Below are 22149 nucleotides of genomic sequence, written 5' to 3'. Positions count from 1 at the left end.
TAGAAGGGACCAGGGCAGCAAGGCCACTGTCCTGGGTGGGACTAGCTCCCCTGTCTGCCTGCAGAACTTAGACTTGGCTGGCAGAGGGCCAGGAGGGACCAGGCACCTGGTCAGGAGCTATAGAACTCGGAGAGGGTAAGGAGGCCAAACCCGGGACCAGTGTCAGGACGTCCAAATAATGCACCAAAGGCCCAGCCACAGTCTTCCTGCCTACTGCCCAGAGAAAGACCGGGTGGGGTAAAGCAAACATGCTGGCCTCTTAGTCCCTAGACTGGCCGCCTCATACGAGACCCTCACTCAGGCTTCAGCCCCGGACATGCCCCAGAACCCTAGCTGACCTTGGCAGGAAGTCCTCATGACCCCATAGGGAACTCCCACCCAGGGTTCAGCCAGTCAGAGGTCTACAGGAACCTCATTCCTGATAGGTGGGCCTGCCCGGAAGTCCGTTCTCAGACCACCCTGTTCCCTCAACAGAAGCCGGGTCCTTTGTCCCTCTGCCCGCTGCTCCAGGAGCTCCCTGCACAGTGGCAATAGCCCGCCACCCGCTCTGCCTTGCCCCCAGCCCCAGGCAGCAAGGGGGTTAATCCTACTGGCTCCTGAGCAGGTGGGTCCCAATAGAATTGGCTTCAAGTGCAGCTGCCCTGGGTGCCCCATTCGTGCCCAGATCCCGTTGCTGACCCAGGTCAGGGAGCATCGTCACAGGAGTGATAGATCACTCGGGAGTCGGACGGAAATGAGAACACTTCACACGGTTCGGCCATTTATTGCCTTCATGGGTCAGGAAAAGAAGGGGAAGAGGTGGCGGGAAAGAGGGGTGCCCCGGCCAACTTTCTCCTCCCAGAGCTGGCCCAAAAGGAGCAGGGGAGGGGGGCTGAGGACTGAAGAGCAGAACCGCCATGGGCCCCACCCCGACCTTCCTCCAGCACCCCCGCTGGCCTGAGAGGTGGGAGAGGCAGCGTCCACCCTCTCTAATCACACCTGGGGTGGGTCCTGGCTGTAGGGCCTGAAGGTGAGGAGGATGGGCTTGTCGGGCATCAGGATGAGGTTGAATGTGGTGCCCACATCACTGAGATGTTGCATTTCAACTCTGAAGTTCTCCAGAATCTGAGAAAGAGGGGTGGTGGGCTTAGGGGAGAGGTGGGGAGGGGCTGTCTCCCCCGGGGCCAGGCTCATTCACCTGTAGGTGTCACCTGTCGTGAGTGACTGGAGGAACTCACCGCCAGCTCCTGTTTGGCCCTGCACAGCGCCTGAAAATGCACGACTAGTACCTCGTCCCCTTGATCAGCCTTATAGCTTCAACGAAACCTTGTCCCCCCCACCCCCGTACCCGTCCCATCCCGCTTGGGGGAGAACAGATGGCCAGGGGACACCGATGGGCCATAAGAGGATTAGCCCGAAACTGTCAGGGAGGAGGAAGGCAAATAATGGGAGACAGATGTCCCCAGCCCTGTACTCCCTGGGCTCTGGGCAGAGATGAGAATAGCAGGGTCACTGCCTTCATTAGGGCCATGGCCAGCCCAGGGTGGCCAGATGCCCCCAGCCGGACTCACATGGATGAGGAAGAGGGTCATCTCGAGCTCAGCGATCCGCCGGCCCACACACTGCCGCACACCCCAGCCAAAGCCCAGGTTCCGGAAGTGGATGAGTTCCTTGTCTTTACTCAGCCATCGGGTTGGGTCAAACTTGCCCGGATTGAGGAAGAAGGTGGGGTCTTGGCCCAAGGCATAGGTGGACACCTGCACCAACGTCTGGGGACCAGGTGGGCAGAGGCCTGAGAGGCTTCATCTACTCCCAGCCGGGAGCATTAACTCAGCTTCCCCACCCCCGCTCCCCAGCCAGGCTGCCCAGTGTTCCAGCACGGGACCCTGCCCACCGTGTGATGTTGAACAAGTTCCCACCCCCTTCCCTGAGCCTCACCCATCAGATGGGCAGGACTGAAGACTCAAGGCCAGGGATGGCTCAAGGGATTGTCCAGCCCTTTCCTCAACCCCAGAGGGCTCCCGAGACCCAGTGGGGCCTCCCTCCTAACCCTGGGCTCCAGCAACATTCCAGGGACCATCACCCACTATGCCCAGTACTCCTGCCCTTCATTCCTACTTGGACTGCTGCACCAGCCAGCTCCAGGAAGAAAGAGGGGACAGAAACCCTTGTCGCCACCCATCTGTGTGCAACTGCAGTCTGTCCCCAGCCTCCTCTGTCTGACTGGCAGAGCCGGCAGCCCCCCCTGCTGCACCCACCTTGGCAGGAATCATGTAATTTCGAAGAACCAAGTCATTTTCAAGGTACCTCTGCAGGGTCACGGAGATGGGGTGGAGTCTGCCAGAGGAAGGCATTCAGAAGCTGATGCCCCAGGGCACCCGGGTGGCTCAGTCAGTTAAGCATCCAACTCTTGATTTCGGCTCAGGTCACGATCTCACGGTTCATGACTTCGAACCCCACGTCGGGCTCCACGCTGTCAGCTGTCAGCGCGGAGCCTGCTTGGGATCTTCCTCTCGCTCTCTGCCCCTCCCCCACTTGCGCTCATTCTCTCTCTCTCTCTCTCTCTCTCTCTCTCTCTCTCAAAATAAATAAATCAACTTTAAAACAACAGAAAAGGAAGCCGATGCCCTGAGGCCTGGACAGAGCCTGTACACCCAGCAAGGCATCTCAGCCCCAGTGCCCCGGGGGGATCTGGGGACGGGATGTACTCTTCTCTCCTCCCTCGCCATTCCCAGCTGTCTCCCCGGACTTCTCACTTCCTACCAACGCCCTCCCTTCGGCCCTGCCCAGGGATGTGGGGGATGAGGTGGGTGGGCCTGAGAGGGTTGGGCTTGCCTCAGTGTCTCTTTGATGCTGGCTTTGAGGAGCGGGACGTGCTTCAACATCATGCTGATGTCTCCCTGGGCCTGGCGCCGGGCAGCCCGGACCTCCTCCCGCAGCATCTCCTGCACTTTCAGGCTGCGTGCCATCTCGTACAAGTGCCACTGCAATGTCATGGACGTCTGGCAGGGAGTGTGCAGTGTGGAAGACAAGGAGGACCCGTCACTCCTGAGGCATCTAAACCCATGCTAAATTCTCACTTCCAAGGATCTTTGCCCACTCTCATCCCTGCATCCAGAGGCCACCGTCCACGAAAGCAAAACACGGTTTGATAGGCAAACGTCCAAAGCGCCTGCCTCACCCCCCAGGCAGGAATGTTTGGGGCAGCATTTGTCCCTGCCCTCGTCCCCAATGTCACCAGTGCCCACCTGTTTCCCCAGCCAGCAGAGTCACCCATATAGCTGGTGCCTTCTTCCAGAGGACTCCAGAGGCCTTTGGAAGCCAAATCCTACTACTGTAAGGGCTGTACTCCCCAATGACTGCCATCCCACCCCTCTCCCGTTAGACCTTCCCCAAACATTAGCCCTTGCCTGTGGGAACAGAAAAGAAAGTGAGGCCCAAAGATACTGAAACCAGAGCCACCAGACCCGTTTTCCATCCGTGTTGCAATTAGCAATGCGGTCTATTCTGGGATGGACCAGCCCATCTCAGTATTAGCCGGAGGCAGTGACCAGTAGCCCTTCACTGAAGCGTGAGTGACACTCGTCAAGCCCCACAGTCCAAGATTCTTCACGGGGGGGACCCCAGGCTGAAGCAGCCCTCCCTCCTGGGGCCAGGACATGCTGCTATCTGACCAAGGGTCATATTTTGGTCTCCTCCTTCCTCCCAGGAGGAGCACTCCGGAAAAAATGTCATGAGGCCACTTCCCAGCTCCAAATCCTCACCTGGCCCCAGAAGCTTTTGCCTGACCGGTGAGGCTCCCCCCAACACTTGCCTACCGCTCCCAGGCCCCCTGCCCCCTTAATGTTCTAGCAACACACAGCTCCCGAAGCCCAGAAATCTTCCTCATGCTGTTTGCTCATTCTAGAATTACCGCCCCCACCCCCGCCGCCCCCCGCCAAACCTAGGAGGCAACGATGTACTCCTTTAAGGCTCAGATCAAATGTGTGTAATGGTCTTATCGCCTCCAAGGCCTGACACAAACTAGGTACTTGAGAGATATTGAATACGATAGTCAACTAAGTTACCAACTGTGTGACCTTGAGTAAGTTACTTAACCTCGCTGTGCGCCAGTTTCCTCATCTAAAACAGAGGGATAATAGTAACATACCTCATAGTGTTGTTTGTGAATACTAAATGAGTTAATACATGTGAAAAGCTTAGGAGCCTGCCTGCCATCTAGGACAGGCTTAATTTTTAACTTTTTTTTAATACTTATTTTATTTTTGAGAGAGAGAAAGAGACAGAGCATGAGCTGGGGAGGGGAGGGGCAGAGAGAGGGGGAGACAGAATCCAAAGCAGGCTCCGGGCTCTGAGCTGCCAGCACGGAGTCCGACATGGGGCTCGAACTCACTGTGAGATCATGACCTGAGCTGAAGTGGGACGCTCAACCGACTGCGCCACCCAGGCGCCCCTAGGACAGGCTTAAAAGATGTTACCCAAGAATAGGTGAGCGGTTTTGTCTTCTACATAACTGACAATGAACTAGGTTTAAAATATGCTCAAAGGCTCGGCTGCATCCTGTCCCAGAGACCAACAATCTGCTGTTAGAGCCCAACAGAAATCCGATACGAGGAAAGAAAGTTACTAACCCGAGGGCTTTGGCACGTGTCTCCCTAGTCCTGAAATTTCTGCTTCTCCCTCCTCCCAGCAGCAGCCTTCAAGACACAAGCTGAATGTCGGCTCCTCTATGGGGCGCTGTCCCTGTCCTACAAGGCCACTGTTTTCTCTCCCTCCTCTGGGCACCGGCAGTGCTCGGCACATGCCTGGTCGGCCGACCCTACAACACGGCATGGTGGTCATTGGCGCCCACGCAGCCTCCTCGTCGTGGAACGAGCCAAATTCACAGGCTGAAGTCCTGACCCCCCAGTACCTCACCGTGGGACACTGAGGGCCGTGCGGCCTTTCAAGAGCGAACTAGGGTGAAATGAGGTCACGTGGGTGGGGCCTAATCTAACAGGACTGCTGTGCTTCTAAGAAGAGGAGGTTAGGCCACAGACACACGTGCGCATGCGTGCACAGACCCTGTGAAGACACAGGGAGAGGACAGCTATCTACAAGCCAAGTAGAGGCCGCAGAAGAAACCAACCCAGCCACCTGGCTCTTGGACTTCTAGCTCCAACTGTGAGAAGATAAATTTCTGTGTTTTAAGCCACCCGGTCTGTGGTACTTTGTTCTAACAGCCCCGGCACGCTGATATGCCCTTCCTTCCCGGGCCCTTTGGGACATTTGGGGTCTATAGCATTCACCTTTATCGTCTCGATGCCTGAATCACAGCTAACACTCCATAAACACTAAATAATGAACCCTCACCATCACAGCGGCCTGGGAAGCTTCAAGAGAGTGGTAAAAGGGACCGCACACAGGCCAGAGACATGTTGACAGTCAAGAAGTTTCTGGGGTATTGTACCGCCTGTGGAGAGGGCCTGAGGGAGACACCGCAGAGCATGCCTCCAGACACAGGGGGGCACCATGGGGGACTGGCGTCTGGAAGGGGGAGGATGTTCTACTGGCTCCTAGATCTTCTGCGGTCTTCCTGAATCGAGCGAGCTGTGTCCTCCACCTGAGGCTCCAGGCGCGAACCTGGGCCCGCCACCTATGCCCGGTTGCTCCGTTCTCACAGGCCAAGAAAAACTGGCAGATCAGCCTCAAGTTATGCACCGTGGGTGACCATGTGACCTGGCCCTTCCTCATCCTAGAGGATTAGGATTTAAGAAATGCAACCGGAGAAAGGGAGGTCCACCCCACATGGGTAGGGTTTCAGGCCACGAGGCGGATTGGTGGGGAAGGGGCACGGGGCACAGGAAGGGACAGGATGTGCCTTCGGCCACCTCACCGTGTCCACACCCCCTGCCAACATCTCTGTTATGTTGGCCTTGACATCCTCAAAGAGCAGCCTGTGACTTCTTAGGAGGCGTTGGAGGATGCAGGGGTAATTGTTGAAATCTCTCTTGTGCCTCAGGTCCCAGTAGAAGTTCTGGGTGTATGCCTCCGCTGTGCAGGAGGAGAAAGGAAGAGTGAGCTCTCTGCAGGTGGGAGGGCAGGGGAGGGCAGGCACCAAGGGCCTGGGGGTTCAAGAGCCCAGCTTGCTCGGCTGCCACTTTACTGAGCACACACTCCCTGCTAAGCCCTTCATATCCATTTAATTCTTGACCACAGCTCCAGGGGGGGAGGTGAGATCATCCCCATTTTACAGATTAGGAAACAGAAGCCCTAAAGGGGAGTGGCTTGCCCAAGGTCACGAGAGTGTCGGGGGTGGGGGGGCAGAGCTGGGATATGGTTCTAGGTCTGAGGTCAACACCACACCCCCATCTGCCTTCTCCACCCTACCTTACCAATCTCGCTCACCAAAGTCCTAATATGTCACCAGGCACAGCTGTGTCTGGAGCACCAGTCCTTAACTCTCGGGAGATCCTGGACTCTTGGGAAGAATATGATGTCTTTGATCCTCTTTCTAACCATCTCCAACAGCCAGCCTTTAGGCCACCATGGACAGGAGTTCCGGGGCCTTCCTGCCCCTCTCCCTGCCCACCAGAGAGCAGAGATTTCTTACCTTTCCCTGCTCCCCCCCCACCCGCCCCATCTCAGGCCTGGGTTTCCCACCCTCTGGGGTAGACAGGGCTCTCCTGGCCCCCAGACATGGCTAACCAGCCTTCACCTTTATTGAAAATCACATCCCACGCAGCCACATGGTCCCTCCAGGTCTTGGTCTTGAATAGACGGAACAGGTCTGGGGGGAAGTTGAGCATGGGGACACTGGTGTGGAACATCTGGTAGACAGCGTCGATGAACCGCTGGGCGTCAGGGTCCACCACCTCCTCCAGCATCCCCAGGCGCTCCCCGAACATGACGTTGGTGATGGCTGCAGGGGGAGGCAGAAAAGCCCCTTTCAACCTGGCCATCTGAGGGCGTCAGCCCCCAGGAACCCCACCCCCGCCAACCCAGAGGATCTCCTGCACCCAACCTCAGGCTCCTTCAGTAAAGAAACTGAGGCCTGAGTCCCAAACAGTGGAAATGGCAGGACTGAGGGAAAGCTACCCTCTGGGAGCCACTCGGGTCCTTCAGAGGGGCGAGTAGAAGACCCTGCAAAGGGTGGCAGGAAGCAGTCTCCAGCAGGGAAAGTGCCCAGGCGGGGCTGAAACTGCGCCTCCCACCCTCCAACAGCACCCCAAGCAGCCTCTGGGCTTTCCTCCTGGGAAGGGAGATCAATTTCTCATCTGGAAGTGACCAAATTGGCTATCTCCTGAAACAGGTCATATGGGAAAGTGGATTGGCCATCCAAGACCCACTCTGGCTGGACCTAAAAACTCCCAACCGCCCCAAGTGTTTCCTGCCTACTTGGTCAGGAATTTGAATGTTGACTTCATACCAAACTCTGGACACCCCGAATCTCCTGCAATGACCACATGATCGCCATCAAGCCACAGGCCTTTGCATGCACCATTCCCTCTTCCCATACTGCCTGACTCCTTACCCCATCTTTAAAACTCCTACATATCCTCAAATACCCCATTTAGATTAACCACCCAACTGTCCCTTCTCCTCCCGGACCTCGAAGGTCAGTGTCCCAGGAGAGAGAGAGGTAGAGGATGAGTCCAGCAGTTCATCCCAGAAGCCAATCCCAATGCTTCTTCAGGATCTGTGCTGGGTCTCAAGGTAGGAGGCTGGGTTCTCCCACCCACAGGACCACTGCCAGGCAGAAACAGTCTCCTTACACTCAAAGGCAAAGCGAAACAGGTCGTCACTGAGGTCCCCTGAGAACTTTCCGGAGCCCTGCAGCTTGATGCGCCTGTGCAGGACTTTCACAAAGTCCTGAGACACTGGGTCCAGCAGGGGAATGAAGTTCTTTATGGCCTCTGGAGACATCACCTCCTGGTTCAGGGCCAGTCGGTCTTTCTTCCAAGCTCCTGACTTCCTGAGAAAACACAGGCCCTCAGGCCCTGATAGTCAAAAACCCCAGGCCTGGCAGACACAGAGGGGGCTGACTCAACTTTCCCAGGAGGGCGAGCCACAGCTCAGAGCCCGGCACTCACTTCCACCCCCAACACTCTGGGCCTCCCATCTCCCAGCTTCTGCCTGGCATGGAGGCAGGAAGAAAGAGGGTGGGGGAGAACAAAACCCCGACCTCCCCCCACCACCTCTACCCCGCTGCTGCTGTGGCCAAGAACTCCTATTCTTAGAACCTCAAAGTAACTTTCAAGTCCTCTAGTGTTTGCCTCAGAGCCACACATGCCTTTCCTCTTGGCTGATGCTCACCTCCTGCCATTCAAGTGCCCCTCGACTTCACCTTTTCTGGCCCCTGCACAGACACAACTGGCCAATCTCCCCTCCTCTGCACCCCCGATATGTCCCACCAGCGCCATTGGTGGGGGATCTCAGGTGCCCTGAATTGGGTTAATGATAGACCTCAGCTTACGGCCCATACTTGGAAAGAGATCCACACAAAGCCCTTTTTGTAGTTTGAGGGCTTCGCTTGTTTATAAGGATATTATTACAAACTCACCAGGCAACACGAAAACTAGGAACTTGACAGTAACTTACATAGGCCGACCTGGTCCTCCCACTTCCTGCCTCCCTGGCCAAGGGGATCACCCTGACTCCTCTGCTTGTTTTTGTATATAGTTTGATCTATAATTATTCTAAAAATGTATACTTGATGAATGGATAAAGATGTGGTATATATATACAATGGAGTATTACTCAGCAATCAAAAAGAATGAAATCTTGCCATTTGCAACTATGTGGATGGAACTAGTAGGTATTAGGTTAAGCGAAATTAGAGAAAAGACAGATATCATATGACCTCACTCATATGAGGAATCTAAGCTACAAAAGAGATGAACATAAGGGAAAGGAAGCAAAAATAATATAAAAACAAGGAGGGAGACAAAACATAAGAGGCTCTTAAATACAGAGAACAAACTAAGGGTTGCTAAGGGGTTGTGGGGAGGGGGATGGGCTAAAATGGGTAAGGGGCGTTAAGGAAGACACTTGCTGGGATGAGCACTGGGTGTCATACATAGGGGATGAATCACTGGAATCTACTCCTGAAACCATTATTGCACTATATGCTAACTAACTTGGATGTAAATTAAAAAATAAAAAAATAAATTTAAAAAAGGGGCGGTGCCTGGGTGGCTCAGTCAGTGGAGCATTGGACTTCAGCTCAGGTCACGATCTCACAGTTCATGGGTTCGAGCCCCACGTCGGACTCTGTGCTGACAGCTCAGAGCCTGCAGCCTGCTTCGGATTCTGTGTCTCCCTTTCTCTGCCCCTCCCCTGCTCACGCTCTGTCTCTGTCTCTCAAAAATAAATAAATGTTAATAATAATAATAATAATAAATGTATTCTTGTTTTCAGCTTTTTAAAAAAATTTTTTAATATTTATTTTTAAGAGAGAGAGAGAGACAGACAGACAGAGTACAAGCTGGGGAGGGGCAGAGAGAGAGGGAGACACAGCATCTGAAGCGGGCTCCAGGCTCTAAGCTGTCAGCACAGAGCCCGAGGTGGGGCTCGAACTCACGGACCGCGAGATCTTGACCTGAGCCAAAGTCGGTGCTTAGCCGACTAAGCCACTCGAGTGCCCCTGTTTTTAACTTTTTTAAAGAACTGTCATGACTTGCTTTTTCCTCAGTTTTACACTTCTAAGTATCATCTGGATGGTTGCGGGCCACTGAGTCCATTCACTTTGACTGGCGTGTGCCACCACTCACTCATTCTCGCTCCTGTCGGGCATTTAGGTGGTTTCCTGGGCTTTGCCGTTATGAACAGCCCTGCTCAAACACTCTAGCTCACGTCTCCTGGGGACCCGTGCTTTGGCGTCTATTCCTGAGCGCAGACCTGCTGTCTTGTAGGCGTGTGAACACTCAGCCACAGGAGGCGATGCCCAACCATTTTCCAAAGTGGCAGCACCAGCTTTCACTCCCGCGAGCAAGCCACGAGAACTCTCATCTCTCTGTATCCTCAGCAACACTTGACATGGTCACATGTCAACGTTTGATGAGCGATTTGGTGGACAACTGTGTCTGTTACACTTACATACACCGACTTGTCTGCGATTCTCACTGCCCCTTTAGACTCACGGTGGCGGGGCCCTGCCCTCCTTGTCACTGTACCCCAGAGCCCGGCACACAGCACGTGCTCAAAAAGATGGGTCTTAAAGCGTGAACCAATAAATGAGAACTGTTCTAGATCTTTATTTACTCATTACAATCTTCAGCCTGAGCACTTCCCTGAAGGCTGGCAGAGCAGTTCACCATCAGCGGCTTTATGGTGACAGGAAGATGCCAGGGATTTGCCCAGAGGCCCCATGCCACAGCTGCCCATCATCTCCCACCAGCTCCCCGGAGATGGCCCAGGACTCACTTCAACAGGACGCCGAGGGGTCTCTGGCAATGCTGGTGATAGGCCACCCACGGTGGGATGGAAAATCGTTCTGGAGTGGGACCCTCGAACTTAAAGAGAAGGGCCACATCTTCAGGGTCGATGATATAAACCGACTCCATGCTGCCCAGCTTCTCCCTGGGGGAACAGAGGGGACGAGCTAGGGTGGGTTCCCGGAGAGCCATGCAGACTCGGGGCAATCAGGATGGGGCCCAGCTCACATATAACCGCCTCGTGGCCAAGACTGCAGAGCAAACAGTCCTGGGAGTGGACCCCGATCCCACAGCACTCCTTGCTGTGTGACCCGAGGCAAGGCACTCACCCCTTCTGAGCCCATTTCCTTCTTTATAAAATGGAGATACAGTACCTGTCTCACAGGGTTGCTGACGGACAAGATGATACAGTCTATGGAAGTGACTCCAGTCAGGCATTGGATAAGTGACAGCTTTATGTTCCTCTTGCCATCACGGTAGCTGCTGCCTGGCCCCAGGACGAGCCTGCCCCCACCCAGGGTCTACCGTGGACCATCAGGTCCTCGCTCCCACGCCCTTCTTCCTGGGCATCCAAAGCCTCAGCACCCTCCCCGCCTCGCACCCACCACAGAGCTCAGAAACAGCGTGGTCCTGTCACCACTGGAGGGACTCGGTGTAGCTTTCTAGGTAGTCCATAGGCCCGGCCAGCCAGTCCCTTCTAGGCTCTAGGATTGCAATTCTGGGAGTAGCCACCCTGCCTCTCCTCAGACTCCAACAAAGCACTTTGTCTCTATACAAACAAAACCCTGGTAAAATATCAGGCCTCGGGCATAGATACCTGTCACAAAGCACTTTACAGTCTCTATTAAAACACCACCACAGGGGCGCCTGGGTGGCTCAGTCGGTTAAGCGTCCGACTTCGGCTCAGGTCATGATCTCACGGTCCGTGAGTTCGAGCCCCGCGTCGGGCTCTGTGCTGACCGCTCAGAGCCTGGAGCCTGTTTCAGATTCTGTGTCTCCCTCTCTCTCTGACCCTCCCCCGTTCATGCTCTGTCTCTCTGTCTCAAAAATAAATAAACGTTAAAAAAAAATTGAAAAAATAAATAAATAAAACACCACCACAAAAGACTCTTAAAGATAGAGAACAAACTGAGGGTTGATGGTGGGAGAGGCACCGGCTAGATGGGTGATGGGCATTAAGGGGGGGCACTTGGGATGAGCACGTGATGAACCCCTCAAGTCTACTCCTGAAACCAATATTGCACTGCGTGCTGACTAACATTTAAATAAAAAATTGAAAAACATAAACCACAACTGTGGGGAAACAGCAGAAAAGTCCACTTCTTACTTGCATCTGCTTTTGCCTAAGAAACTTAATTCAAGATGCCCTATAAGACAACATATAAAAACACACAGGTCCAAGCCAAGTTCTCTCCCCTCCCCCTTCCTCAAAGAGATGGGGGGAGGGGGGAGGAGGGGGAGAAAGAGGAAGAGGGGAGAGGGTGCGGTCCCTCATTAACCACTGACCCATTGCACCCCAGCCTACCTTCCCAGGTCCCCTTGGGCTTTGTCGGTGGCCTCCCAGAAAATCCCCTCCGTGTTTTTCCAGCTACCAAGCGACCTCACATCACTAGCCCCATCCCCCCACCCAGCTCAGCAAAATCCTTGAACTGCCATTGTTATCAATTCCAACTCTGGGAATCTAGCCCGAGGCAGTGATCTGAAGCGTGACAATGATGCCTGATGGATAAGCCTCGTGTCTAATAGCAAAAAATCCCAGAGAGGGCTGGATGTCCACTTTAAAGAACTGGCTACCATCATAAGGCTTATCCACACTACGGACTACCGTGCTGCCTTTTAAAATTATATTAAAGAGAGAAAAGAGGAAAGAAGCCCTCCATATGTCGTTGTGGGACCCCAACAAACAGCATACATAATATATTCACATTCTTAATGTTACATAAATATTATCAAAATTGAGAGGCGCCTGGGTGGCTCAGTAGGTTGAGCGTCCGACTCTTGACTTCCACTTGGGTCATGATCCAAGTTGTGGGATCGAGCCCTGCATCTTTGGGCCCTCTGAATGCAGAACCTGCTTGAGATTCTCTCTACTCTCTCTGCCTCTCTCCCCCTACATCGTGCACTCTCTCTCTCTCAAATAAAAAATATACATATTATCAAAATTGAGATTGTGCCTGATTGCAATTTTCCATTGTGCTTGTCTATATTCTCTGAATTGTTTATTCTCATTTATTCACAAATGTATCATTTCTGGGCCATAAGTTAGAACATAGTGACACTGAACTAGAAGTCAGACAGTTGGGGTTCCAAAGATAGCCCTAGCTTTGCCCTGACAAGCTGTGTGACCTTGGCAAGACGCAGGAATGACCTTCTCCTTCCTGGCTCAGTTTTTCCATCTGTAAAATGTGAATAGTAACATCAAATACAAGGATGCGTCGAGAGGCTCAGATGATAGTGACTCAGAAAACAGAAGGGCTTGATAAAATACGAGTTCCTAGGTTCCTACCGTTCCTACCTGAGGGAGAAGCAGCAGGGAAGGAGGAGGAGCCAAGGGAGCAGGAAGCAGGGAATATGGAAATATGGAAAGATCTACCCGAAGGAAGGAGCCATCTTCTCCACGCTGGGCAATGCGTTGGGGGGGTGGGGGTGGGGGGACCCTGACCAATGAGCAGCTGCACCCCTCCACAAACATGCCTGCCCTGCCTGCCCTCCCGTCCTGACCCCCGCTTCAAGACAGCCAACATATCCTATCAATGCCCTTTCCCCATCCTGACCCTTTCACTTAAAGGAAAATGCACTGTCCCTCCCGGAGTCCCCTCCCTGCCCCCAACCCGCACCTCCACCACCTCCAGTCTCTTAAGTATCTGCTCAGAACAGAGCCCAGGTGTACCTGGAAGGTGCATAGCTAAATCAGAACAAGTGAGGCCTCCCACCAAGGGCAGCCCGCAGACCCCGTCCCTCAGAATAGGGGAAGGGGGGTGGGGAAGCACATTCAGAGGCTAAAAGACCAAAGTCCCCTTCTTTGAGGCAGAAATCAAGGCAGATGCCTGGGGGAAAGGAGCTGTGGTCCAGCAGAGGGGAAGGGACAAAATCAGCTGCTCCAGAGCTGCGCAGGGCTGAGGGGTGAGGCCAGCACCCCAGCAGGAGACCAGGGCAAGAATCCTTACCTCTCCAGCTTCAGTTTCCTCCCACAGTGGGATGACAAACTTACCTTCCAAGCTGTCTTAAGGACGGCGGAGGCAGGGAGGCAGTTAACAGGGCTTAGGCCCTGATCACCTCCCCCCAGTCAATTTCAAAGAGCGTAGGACCTGGGGCCTCAGGGCTGGGAACTGAACCCATTGTCTGGGAAGCCTTCTCCCTTCTCCTGCCACCAACCCCAGTCAAGGAACAAACAAGTCAGAAGTAGACCAGAGCCTGGAATGGAGGGCAGGACTTTTGGGGGAGGGGACCCCCCCCCCCCCACCGGCCTAAACCAGCGGTGCGATGTCTGGTATTTCCTGTTTCACATAACCTTGAGTTGCTGGCTGTTTTTTCGAGCCTATAAGCAGATTTATCATCCTAAATTTCTTGACTTTAAGTTCATGTTAATGGCTTTATGTTTGAGACCTCTCTCTTGAACAGTTTTTCCTAACGGAGCCCTGTTATATCTAGGATGGGCAGCCCTCTACCCTATCCCATGAGCCCCACAATCTGCCAGGCTTACCTGTAAATGGGGCCATACTTCTGGAAGTTCTGGAGTTGGTGATAGTGGATTTTCTGTGAGCCCATCTCCCTCCAGAAATTGTACAAGTTTAGCCAGCCGTTGTTTCCCGGGGCGGGGATCTCGCTGAAGGGGCGGGGAATCTGAGTGGAGATCCCAGCCCCCTCCCCAGTGGGCACCCTGGGATGCCCTGGACCCTCCCGTGCGGTGTTCAGGAGGGGCTGGCAGCCTTTGACCAGGACTGAGCGAAGAGGGAACCCCTTGGCCAGCATGCTGTCCCAGGGTGACTCTGGCCCTGGGCCCCTGCGGCCCAGCTTATAAGCAGCAAGTCAAGGCTAAACGAGCTGACAAAGCCATCAGCCTCCCTCCTTGGCCTGTTGGCTCCAGCCCACACACAGCCCCTCCCAGATTTGGGGTGACTTGGGAGACTTGGGAGACTCAGTCTGGGATTTCTGCAGCCAGAAAGGCTTCCCGAAGCACAGGAAGACCCCTCTGCCTCTGTCCTCACTACAGCTCCAGCAGATCCCTGAAACGGTACAGGTTTGTGCCTTTCCTCTGCTGGGGTGTTGGGGCCTCCGGCTGAGCCCTGCTGTAGGGACCCAGCCACTGGCAGACATCCCTCAGCATACACGGACAACCTGGGGCCCAGGAGGAGGAGGTCAGAGCCACCCTGCAGCTTTGGGGCAGCCTGCATCTTAGTTGCGGCCCCATTGCTGATTGAGAGAGAGAGAGAGAGAGAGAGAGAGAGAGAGAAAGAGAGGTAATTATAAACTGTTTTATGTATAGTTCGCTGATTTTTAAAATTCTACTTTTTCTGCTTGGAAAAAAAAATCTATATTTTCTGAAAATGGCAGGTGTTGTTATCATTATTTTTTTAATGTTTATTTATTTGGGGGAGAGAGAGAGCGTAAGCAGGCGAGGGGCAGAGAGAGAGAGGGAGAGAGAACCCAAGCAGGCTCTGCGTTGTCAGCACAGAGTGGGCCTCGAACCCACGAACCGTGAGATCATGACCTGAGCTGAAATCAAGAGTGGGTCGCTCAACCAACTGAGCCACCCAGGGGCCCCAGGACTTATCATTTATTTTTAAAGATACTATCTATAAAAAATAAACTAGGAGCGGGGCTCCCGGGAGCTCAGTTGTTTGAGCATCCAACTTCGGCTCAGGTCATGATCTCACAGATCGTGAGTTCAAGCCCAGCGTCAGGCTCTGTGCTGACAGTTCAGAGCCTGGAGCCTGCTTCGGATTCTGTGTCTCCCTCTCTCTCTGCTCCTCCCCTGCTCACACTCTGTCTATCTCTCAAAAATACATATATAAAAAAAAATTTTTTTTAATAAATAAATAAACTAGGGGCGCCTGGGTGGCTCAGTCAGTTAAGCATCCAACTTCGGTACAGGTCATGATCTCACAATTCACGAGTTCAAGGCCTGAGTCAGGCTCTGTGCTGACAGCTCAGGGCCTGGAGCCTGCTTCTGATTCTGTCTCCCTGTCTCTGCCCCTCCCCCACTTGTGCTTTGTCTCTGTCTCTCACGCTCTCTCTCTCTCTCTCAAAAATAAATAAAAACATTTAAAAATGTTTCTAAAATAAAAAAATAAACTAAGTTACAGTTGTGTTTGTTCCTTGTAGAACACTGAGGAAAAGGAGAAACAAGAAAAATTAAAATCTCCTGAGTCTTTAATGTTGAGTGAAAAAAGCCGGACCCAGAAGACTCCATGCTGTCGGACTCCACTCGAGTCAAGCACAAGAATCGGCTAAATGAACGTGTGGTGTTAGAAGTGGTTCTCTTGTGGAGTAATGACTGGGAGAAGGCATGAGAGAACTTCCTGGGGTGCTAGAAATGTTCTCTGTCCTGATCTGTGTGTTCACATGTGTGAAAATTCACCTGAGCCATGAATTTGTGATATTTGCGTTTTAGGGAATATAAGTTACCGTGATAATAATGTAAAGGAAAAAAAAAAAAAGTCGTCTTTTTCTAACAGATTCTTTTTCCTATAAAAAACAACAGGCCTTTACAAAGAGGACACAGCCTCACTAAGTAGGAGTTAAACCTGACTCAAGCTAGGTGCTGCTCCCTGCTCCTAAGGTGGAGGGAGAAGGAAGTCCCTGGGTCAAGGGACAGTGCATAGTCACTGGGGCACAGCATGGGTCACCCTGACCCCACACCGAGAATGGGGAGGAGTACTGGAAGCCTGGGCCCCCCAGAAACTGTGCGGGGCACTGCCACCTGGCAGGGAAGAGGCCGCAGTTCCCTCAGCGGGTCCCAGCAGTGGTGACAGCATCGCCACACCCAAACATCTATCCGGCTGGCTCTGGTGGCAGCCGGCAGACTCTCACTGTAGTCGGGGCTGCTGAATGTGGTCCTGGCTTTTATCAAAACCTGCTGGGTATCCAGGGTGGGGCTGCCCAGGCACAAATGCTCACAGATTGGGTTTTTTTGGAGATTCTCCAACTAAGGACTCCACACGCAAGGCAGAAACCGGAAACTCACTTTTCCAGCATCCCTGGAATGCAGGGCACCCTGCCTGGGATGCAGGCAGATAGCTGGGGCTCCCCAGTCAGGAGTCCCCTCATGAAATTTTGGTTGAGCAGGTAGTGACACGAAGAGGGGAGGGCCACGTGAAACCCGCTATGGCACGTGATGGCAGAGACCCTCAGCCAGGGCCAGCTGCAGCACGGGAGACCCGTGCGGGTCAGGGGGTGGCCACCGAGGCAGCTCTGGGATGGGATTCGGGTGACGTTCCTGACACCCGATTCTCCACCCTCCCCGAGAGTCTGTGAACTATGTAGTATCTCTTGATAAACTCTCCCCTAGGAAATATTAGCCGGAGTGAATTCTGTTCTTGATAACTAGGAACTCTGAATGATACAATAATATACAAGGATATTGCTAAAAGTCTGTTACAGGTTCAACCAGAGAATCAGAACTAGTAGGAGGCACGTAAGGGATTGGTTTATGCAACGTGGGGCTGGCTGGGCAAGTCTGAAATCCGCAGGTGGTGCCGTTAGAAGCGCAGGCGGGACTCTGCACCAGCGGAAGCTGCAGCCCACGGGTGGAATTTCTTCCCCTTCCATCTCAGCTCTTAAGGCCCTTCAACTGGTTGAACCAGGTCCACCCAGATTGTCTAGGGTGATCTTCTTTACTTAAAGTCAACCGATTATGGATCTGAATCACATCTACAAACTGCCTTCACAGCAGCACCTACATTCGTGCTTGAATAACTGAGGACGGCAGCCTCACTAGGCTAACATCTGCAACTGACCATCATGTTACTACAAAGCTTATAGGGGAAAATAGCAGTCCTCTGCTCCGGCCCTCGTAACTTTTGATGCCATTTCCCAGAGGGGAATGGAACTCTCTTCTCAACACAGTCAAACTCATCGGGTCCGGGCTGGGTACTTGGTAAGCCCTCCTAATCTGGAGACTCGCATCCTCAAATTTCTGGACACGTTCTTGTATGGTTTAAGAATTTCCCCCTCCATTTCCTCCCTTCTCTATTTCTGGAACTCCCGTTCATCATATAGGAACTTCCTGGATTTACCTGCTGCTGATTTTTTCTTTTCTCTTCCATGTCTTCTCATCCCACCTAATGAGAGATTCCCTGCTCTCGCTTCCAACCCCTCCACTGGATTATGGACACAATATGGACATAACAGATCCTCAAAACTCTCTAAAGATATTAATCATACAGTTGTTGTTTAGTTGTTTGGGGTTTTTGTTTGTTTGGGTGTTTTTGTTTTCTTTTGCTCTCTGTATTGTCCCTGTTTCCTCTGGGTTCCTTTTTCTGTTTGTTTTGGACCCTGTCTTTCATGTTAGAAGTTTCCTGAAATGCCTACCAATTTGGGGCAGTCTGCTAGAAGTCCTGCAGAACCCAGAAGGCTGGCGAGTTTGGAGCACGTTAGTGGCACTCGTCCCGCTGTGGCAGGCTCATCAGGAAGGACTCTGACAGATCTCCAAAGTCAGCGGCTACATGACTCTTCACTTAGGCTGGTCAGTTGCCCTGAGGAACAATCTTCCACGTTTTCGGTATGGAACCTCTCACGTGCCTCGCCATGGCTGATGTCGCCAGAGAGCAAACCTCACCACACTGACCCAGAAGCCCTTCAGGGGGGTCTGTGCATATAGCTATGGTCATCGGGTTTGCACAGTTTCGTGTCCTACTGCATTTGCACCAAAACTGGCATTCGTACTTTCCATGTATTATTCAATGCTCCTGAACTATCTCTTAGAAAAGCCACATCATGGGGCGCCTGGGTGGCGCAGTCGGTTAAGCGTCCGACTTCAGCCAGGTCACGATCTCGCGGTCCGTGAGTTCGAGCCCCGCGTCAGGCTCTGGGCTGATGGCTCGGAGCCTGGAGCCTGTTTCCGATTCTGTGCCTCCCTCTCTCTCTGCCCCTCCCCCGTTCATGCTCTGTCTCTCTCTGTCCCAAAAATAAATTAAAAAAAAAAAAAAAAAAGTTGGAAAAAAAAAGAAAAGCCACATCACACGCTGTGATTGGGCTTATCTGTGCCTTACTCTTTTAAGTTCAAAACTCTAAGGTTCGAGGTCAACTTGGGTGGTCGGGTGGGACCAGACCGTGGTAGGGACAGGTGTATTGATTTGTTCCCACACCTGTAGCGTTCCACTCCTCTATTCCAGGCACTGGGCTAGGTGACGACACAGAGGGGAGGGACACACGGGCGCTGTCCTTATGGAGGGTACAGTCCAGGGGAGCAGCACGAAATCGAGGCCGCAGGGAGGCTTCCAGCCTCCGAGGAGAAGGATGAAGTTCAGGGGCCCCCAAGGGTGGGAGTGGGAGAAGATGAGAACCCCAGGAAGAGGACAAAGAAGGAGCATGTACAGAAGGCTGGCAAGAGGCAGGAGAGGGCCACATCTCCAGGGGAGAGCGGATAGGCTCAGCCAGAGCTGGCACTTCTCATTCCTGTCAGTTTTTGTGCCGTCTGTGTCCTGTACCCCGAACTGCCTTACTGAGGCCAGCTGAGGGCACCATCCACAGTCTGCTGGGCTCTTGTCCATCGTGCACTCTCCAAGGCAGCCGTCGAAGGATCATTCTAGAGAACAAATGACGCATGGAACAGAGGGAGTTAGATCGCAGCTCGGAATGAAACCGGCCCGGACTAGGACGCCACCTCTTACTGACTGGCTACCCTGAGACACGGATGCATCTCTGAGGGTCCACCTCTGTCCAATGAGTTGGACCCCCGATAGGGTCCAACTGGAAGTCGGGGGACACTGTCTTCGGAACCCTGCCCACAGGCCTTGCGCTCCATGACTCCTGGGTGTGGACCTCCCCCTGGAGGAGCGCGTCCATGGGGAAAGGGCACCTGGACAGGGCCTGGATGGGGCAGCACCCTCCTCAGCTGATCTCAGGGTGCCTGGGCCAACTAAGGGGAACCTGCTCAGGTGGCGAGCAGCAGAGGGAAGAGAGCCCAGGTAGGAGATAGGGCCAGGAGAGCGGGGAGCAGGCCCAGAGCCTGGGTGGAGGGGACTGAGGGAGTGGGGCAAGGCCAGTGGGGACAGGAGGGAAATGGGCCCCACAGAAAGTTCCACACTATGCCTGGCAATGATGAGCAGGGCTCGGGACGACAGTGGGGAGAGACAGTTGCGAGAAGGAAAGTGACGCCCTAGGCACCATGTCTCACCACACTGCACTCCTATAAGAGTGAAGAACTTGGCCCCCCGTGAGCAGGACATGGCCTTGTCCAACTACCTACAGCTCACTCCCCAGGCCACCCACATCCCTCACATCCCAGTACCCTGGCCCACGGCTCCAGAATCTCCCACGGCCCCTGTCAACACACTGCCAAGGGGAAACAAACGAGACCAGTGCCCAACAGAAGTAGAGAGGTGTGCTCCCAGGCCCCCTGCCTCACAAGCATCTGGATTTGGGAACATTGAGAAGATCCTGGTTTTCCATTTCTACCCCTGGGCAAGCCCCATAACTTTCCACGTGCGTGTCCTAGAACATACTGGACATTTCCTGTGTGCAGAGTACCTTACGTGCATTATTCCGCTTATTCGTCATCTCACCACGAGGTAGGTCCTAATAGTTTCCCTGTGTTAGAGATGAGGAAACCAAAGCATAGACAGGATGGGTATCTGCCTGAAGTTACAACACTAACCAGAGGCACAGCTGAGATCAAAACCCAGGTGGTCCCGTGGGGAGCTCAGTCCTTGGGGAGGGACTCCCTTGGGGAGACTGGTCCCTTGGCTCCGTGACCTCAAGGTTGTGAGTTCAAGCCCCACATTGGGTGTGGAGCCTACTTTAAAAAAAATCCCAGGGGGTCCTTCTCCCAGACCTGGACTCTCAGTCCCCTTGCCATGCTGCTGAGAAGGCCTAAGGGAACCAAATGAAGGCAAATGATAAGCACTCTGTGACTCTGTGTCACTCTGTGCCTGTAGACCAGTGACCAGTGCCCCTAAACTGAACAGGCTGAGACCTGTGAGAAAGGCCCTTAGGTATCATTTCTTTGGTCTCCCCTTATAGAGAGAAGAATACCGAGATCCAGAGAGGGGCAGAGACCTGCCCTGAGTCACTAGAACAAAGCAGAAACAGAGGCAGGCCTGAAGCCAGGCCTTGAGCCCACCCACCCAACCTCAAAGCTACAGGGACCCAAATCAAGAGTGGCCATTTGGAGAGGCATGGCTGGTTCCTACCCCCAGCCTGTGTGAGGCTAACTCAGCGATCACTGCAGACTTTCACAGAGTAGGCACCTGGCTGATGACAGATGGGAAGTCTGGAGAGGAAGAGGAGGTTTGAGAAGGCCTTCATGCACTAGGCCTTGAAGAAACTCAAAACAAAAGAATTTCACCTTGAACCCCAATCCTCGTCATTCCTCCTCAGCTGGCCCTGATCTGGAGCCAAGATTCAACATGGCTGACTCAGAAGGAGCCCTGGGTCGCTTGAGTGAGGTCTGTGGTCAGGCCACTCTGGACTCACTCCAAGATCTTGGCAAATCAGGTCACCACCCAACCCGGAATGTCAACTTCTCCCTGTCCCCACACAAGCTCTCTGGACTGCCTTGACAACCCCTACCACTATACCACACCACAAGGTCTATCCCAGCCAAGGCCAGCACCCCCCACATATCCCCACCCTGCACCCAACACCTTCCCAGATGACAAAGATCAATCATAATAGACTTTCAACAAAACTACAGCCCATTGGATAAAAATGTATATGTCAGAAAGCACACACATGCCATGGAGAACATTTCATGACAACAATCTACGCTATATCTTATATTTTACATTGGACAATATAACTTCTCTCCATTTTTTTCAGAATCTTATTTGCTGGCAAACGAAAGATATATTTAAAACACACCAACAAGAGACAGAAAGTAGAGGGGATAATATCTACAAGGTATGAAGTTTCTTTTTGGGGTGATGAACATGAAAATGTTCTAGAATTGATTATGGTGGTTGTTGTATAACTCTGCAAATATACTAAAAAATGCTGGGTTGTGCCTTTTAAGTGGATGAATTGTGTGGTATGTGAATTATATCTCAATAAAGCTGTTACCACACACACGCAAACTGTTGTCCTCCTGACCCCTTCTGTTACGTTTGGCAGCCCATAGATCACCCATGACAGTGAATGTTGTCCCTATACAGTCACTTGACCCAGGATTCACATAGTGTTGGACCATTTTCAACAAACTTAGAGCAGTAGGGGCGCCTGGGTGGCTCAGTCGACTGGGCGTCCGACTTCCACTCAGGTCATGACCTCATGGTTTGGTTTGTGAGTTCGAGCCCCGTATTGGGCTCTGTGCTGACAGCTCAGAGCCTGGAGCCTGCTTTGGATTCTGTGTCTCCCTCTCTCTCTGCCTCTCCCCCACTCATGCTCTGTCTCTGTCTCAAAAATAAATAAAAACTGGGGCGCCTGGGTGGCGCAGTCGGTTAAGCGTCCGACTTCAGCCAGGTCACGATCTCGCGGTCCGTGAGTTCGAGCCCCGCGTCAGGCTCTGGGCTGATGGCTCGGAGCCTGGAGCCTGTTTCCGATTCTGTGTCTCCCTCTCTCTCTGCCCCTCCCCCGTTCATGCTCTGTCTCTCTC

The 22149-nt window shown here is 53.1% G+C and overlaps 1 protein-coding gene across 3 annotated transcripts in view; it reads right to left on the bottom strand.

Annotated features, from left to right (window-relative positions):
* Nucleotides 1-747: 747 nt before the first annotated feature.
* Nucleotides 748-22149, bottom strand: part of LOC131516269 (cholesterol side-chain cleavage enzyme, mitochondrial) — a 28109-nt gene continuing 6707 nt past the window's right edge. The window contains exons 1-8 of one of the 3 annotated variants that reach the window (XM_058737066.1): nt 14098-14405; nt 10384-10539; nt 7734-7933; nt 6677-6880; nt 5855-6012; nt 2238-2981; nt 1551-1748; nt 748-1104 (exon numbers count right to left, since the gene is read on the bottom strand). In XM_058737066.1, the coding sequence (XP_058593049.1) occupies nt 2739-2981; nt 5855-6012; nt 6677-6880; nt 7734-7933; nt 10384-10539; nt 14098-14366 (1230 nt within the window). In that variant the 5' untranslated portion in view covers nt 14367-14405 and the 3' untranslated portion in view covers nt 748-1104; nt 1551-1748; nt 2238-2738. Of the gene's footprint in view, nt 1105-1550; nt 1749-2237; nt 2982-5854; nt 6013-6676; nt 6881-7733; nt 7934-10383; nt 10540-13605; nt 13827-14097; nt 14406-22149 lie in introns of those variants that run through there. The other 2 variants (XM_058737067.1, XM_058737068.1) reach the window with 2 other exon arrangements.

The sequence above is a fragment of the Neofelis nebulosa genome, chromosome 7 (genome assembly GCF_028018385.1).
Source record: "Neofelis nebulosa isolate mNeoNeb1 chromosome 7, mNeoNeb1.pri, whole genome shotgun sequence".
Classification (NCBI taxonomy): Eukaryota; Metazoa; Chordata; class Mammalia; order Carnivora; family Felidae; genus Neofelis; species Neofelis nebulosa.
The sequence above is the reverse complement of the archived record's forward strand: the minus strand, read 5'-3'. Positions and strand labels throughout refer to the sequence as shown.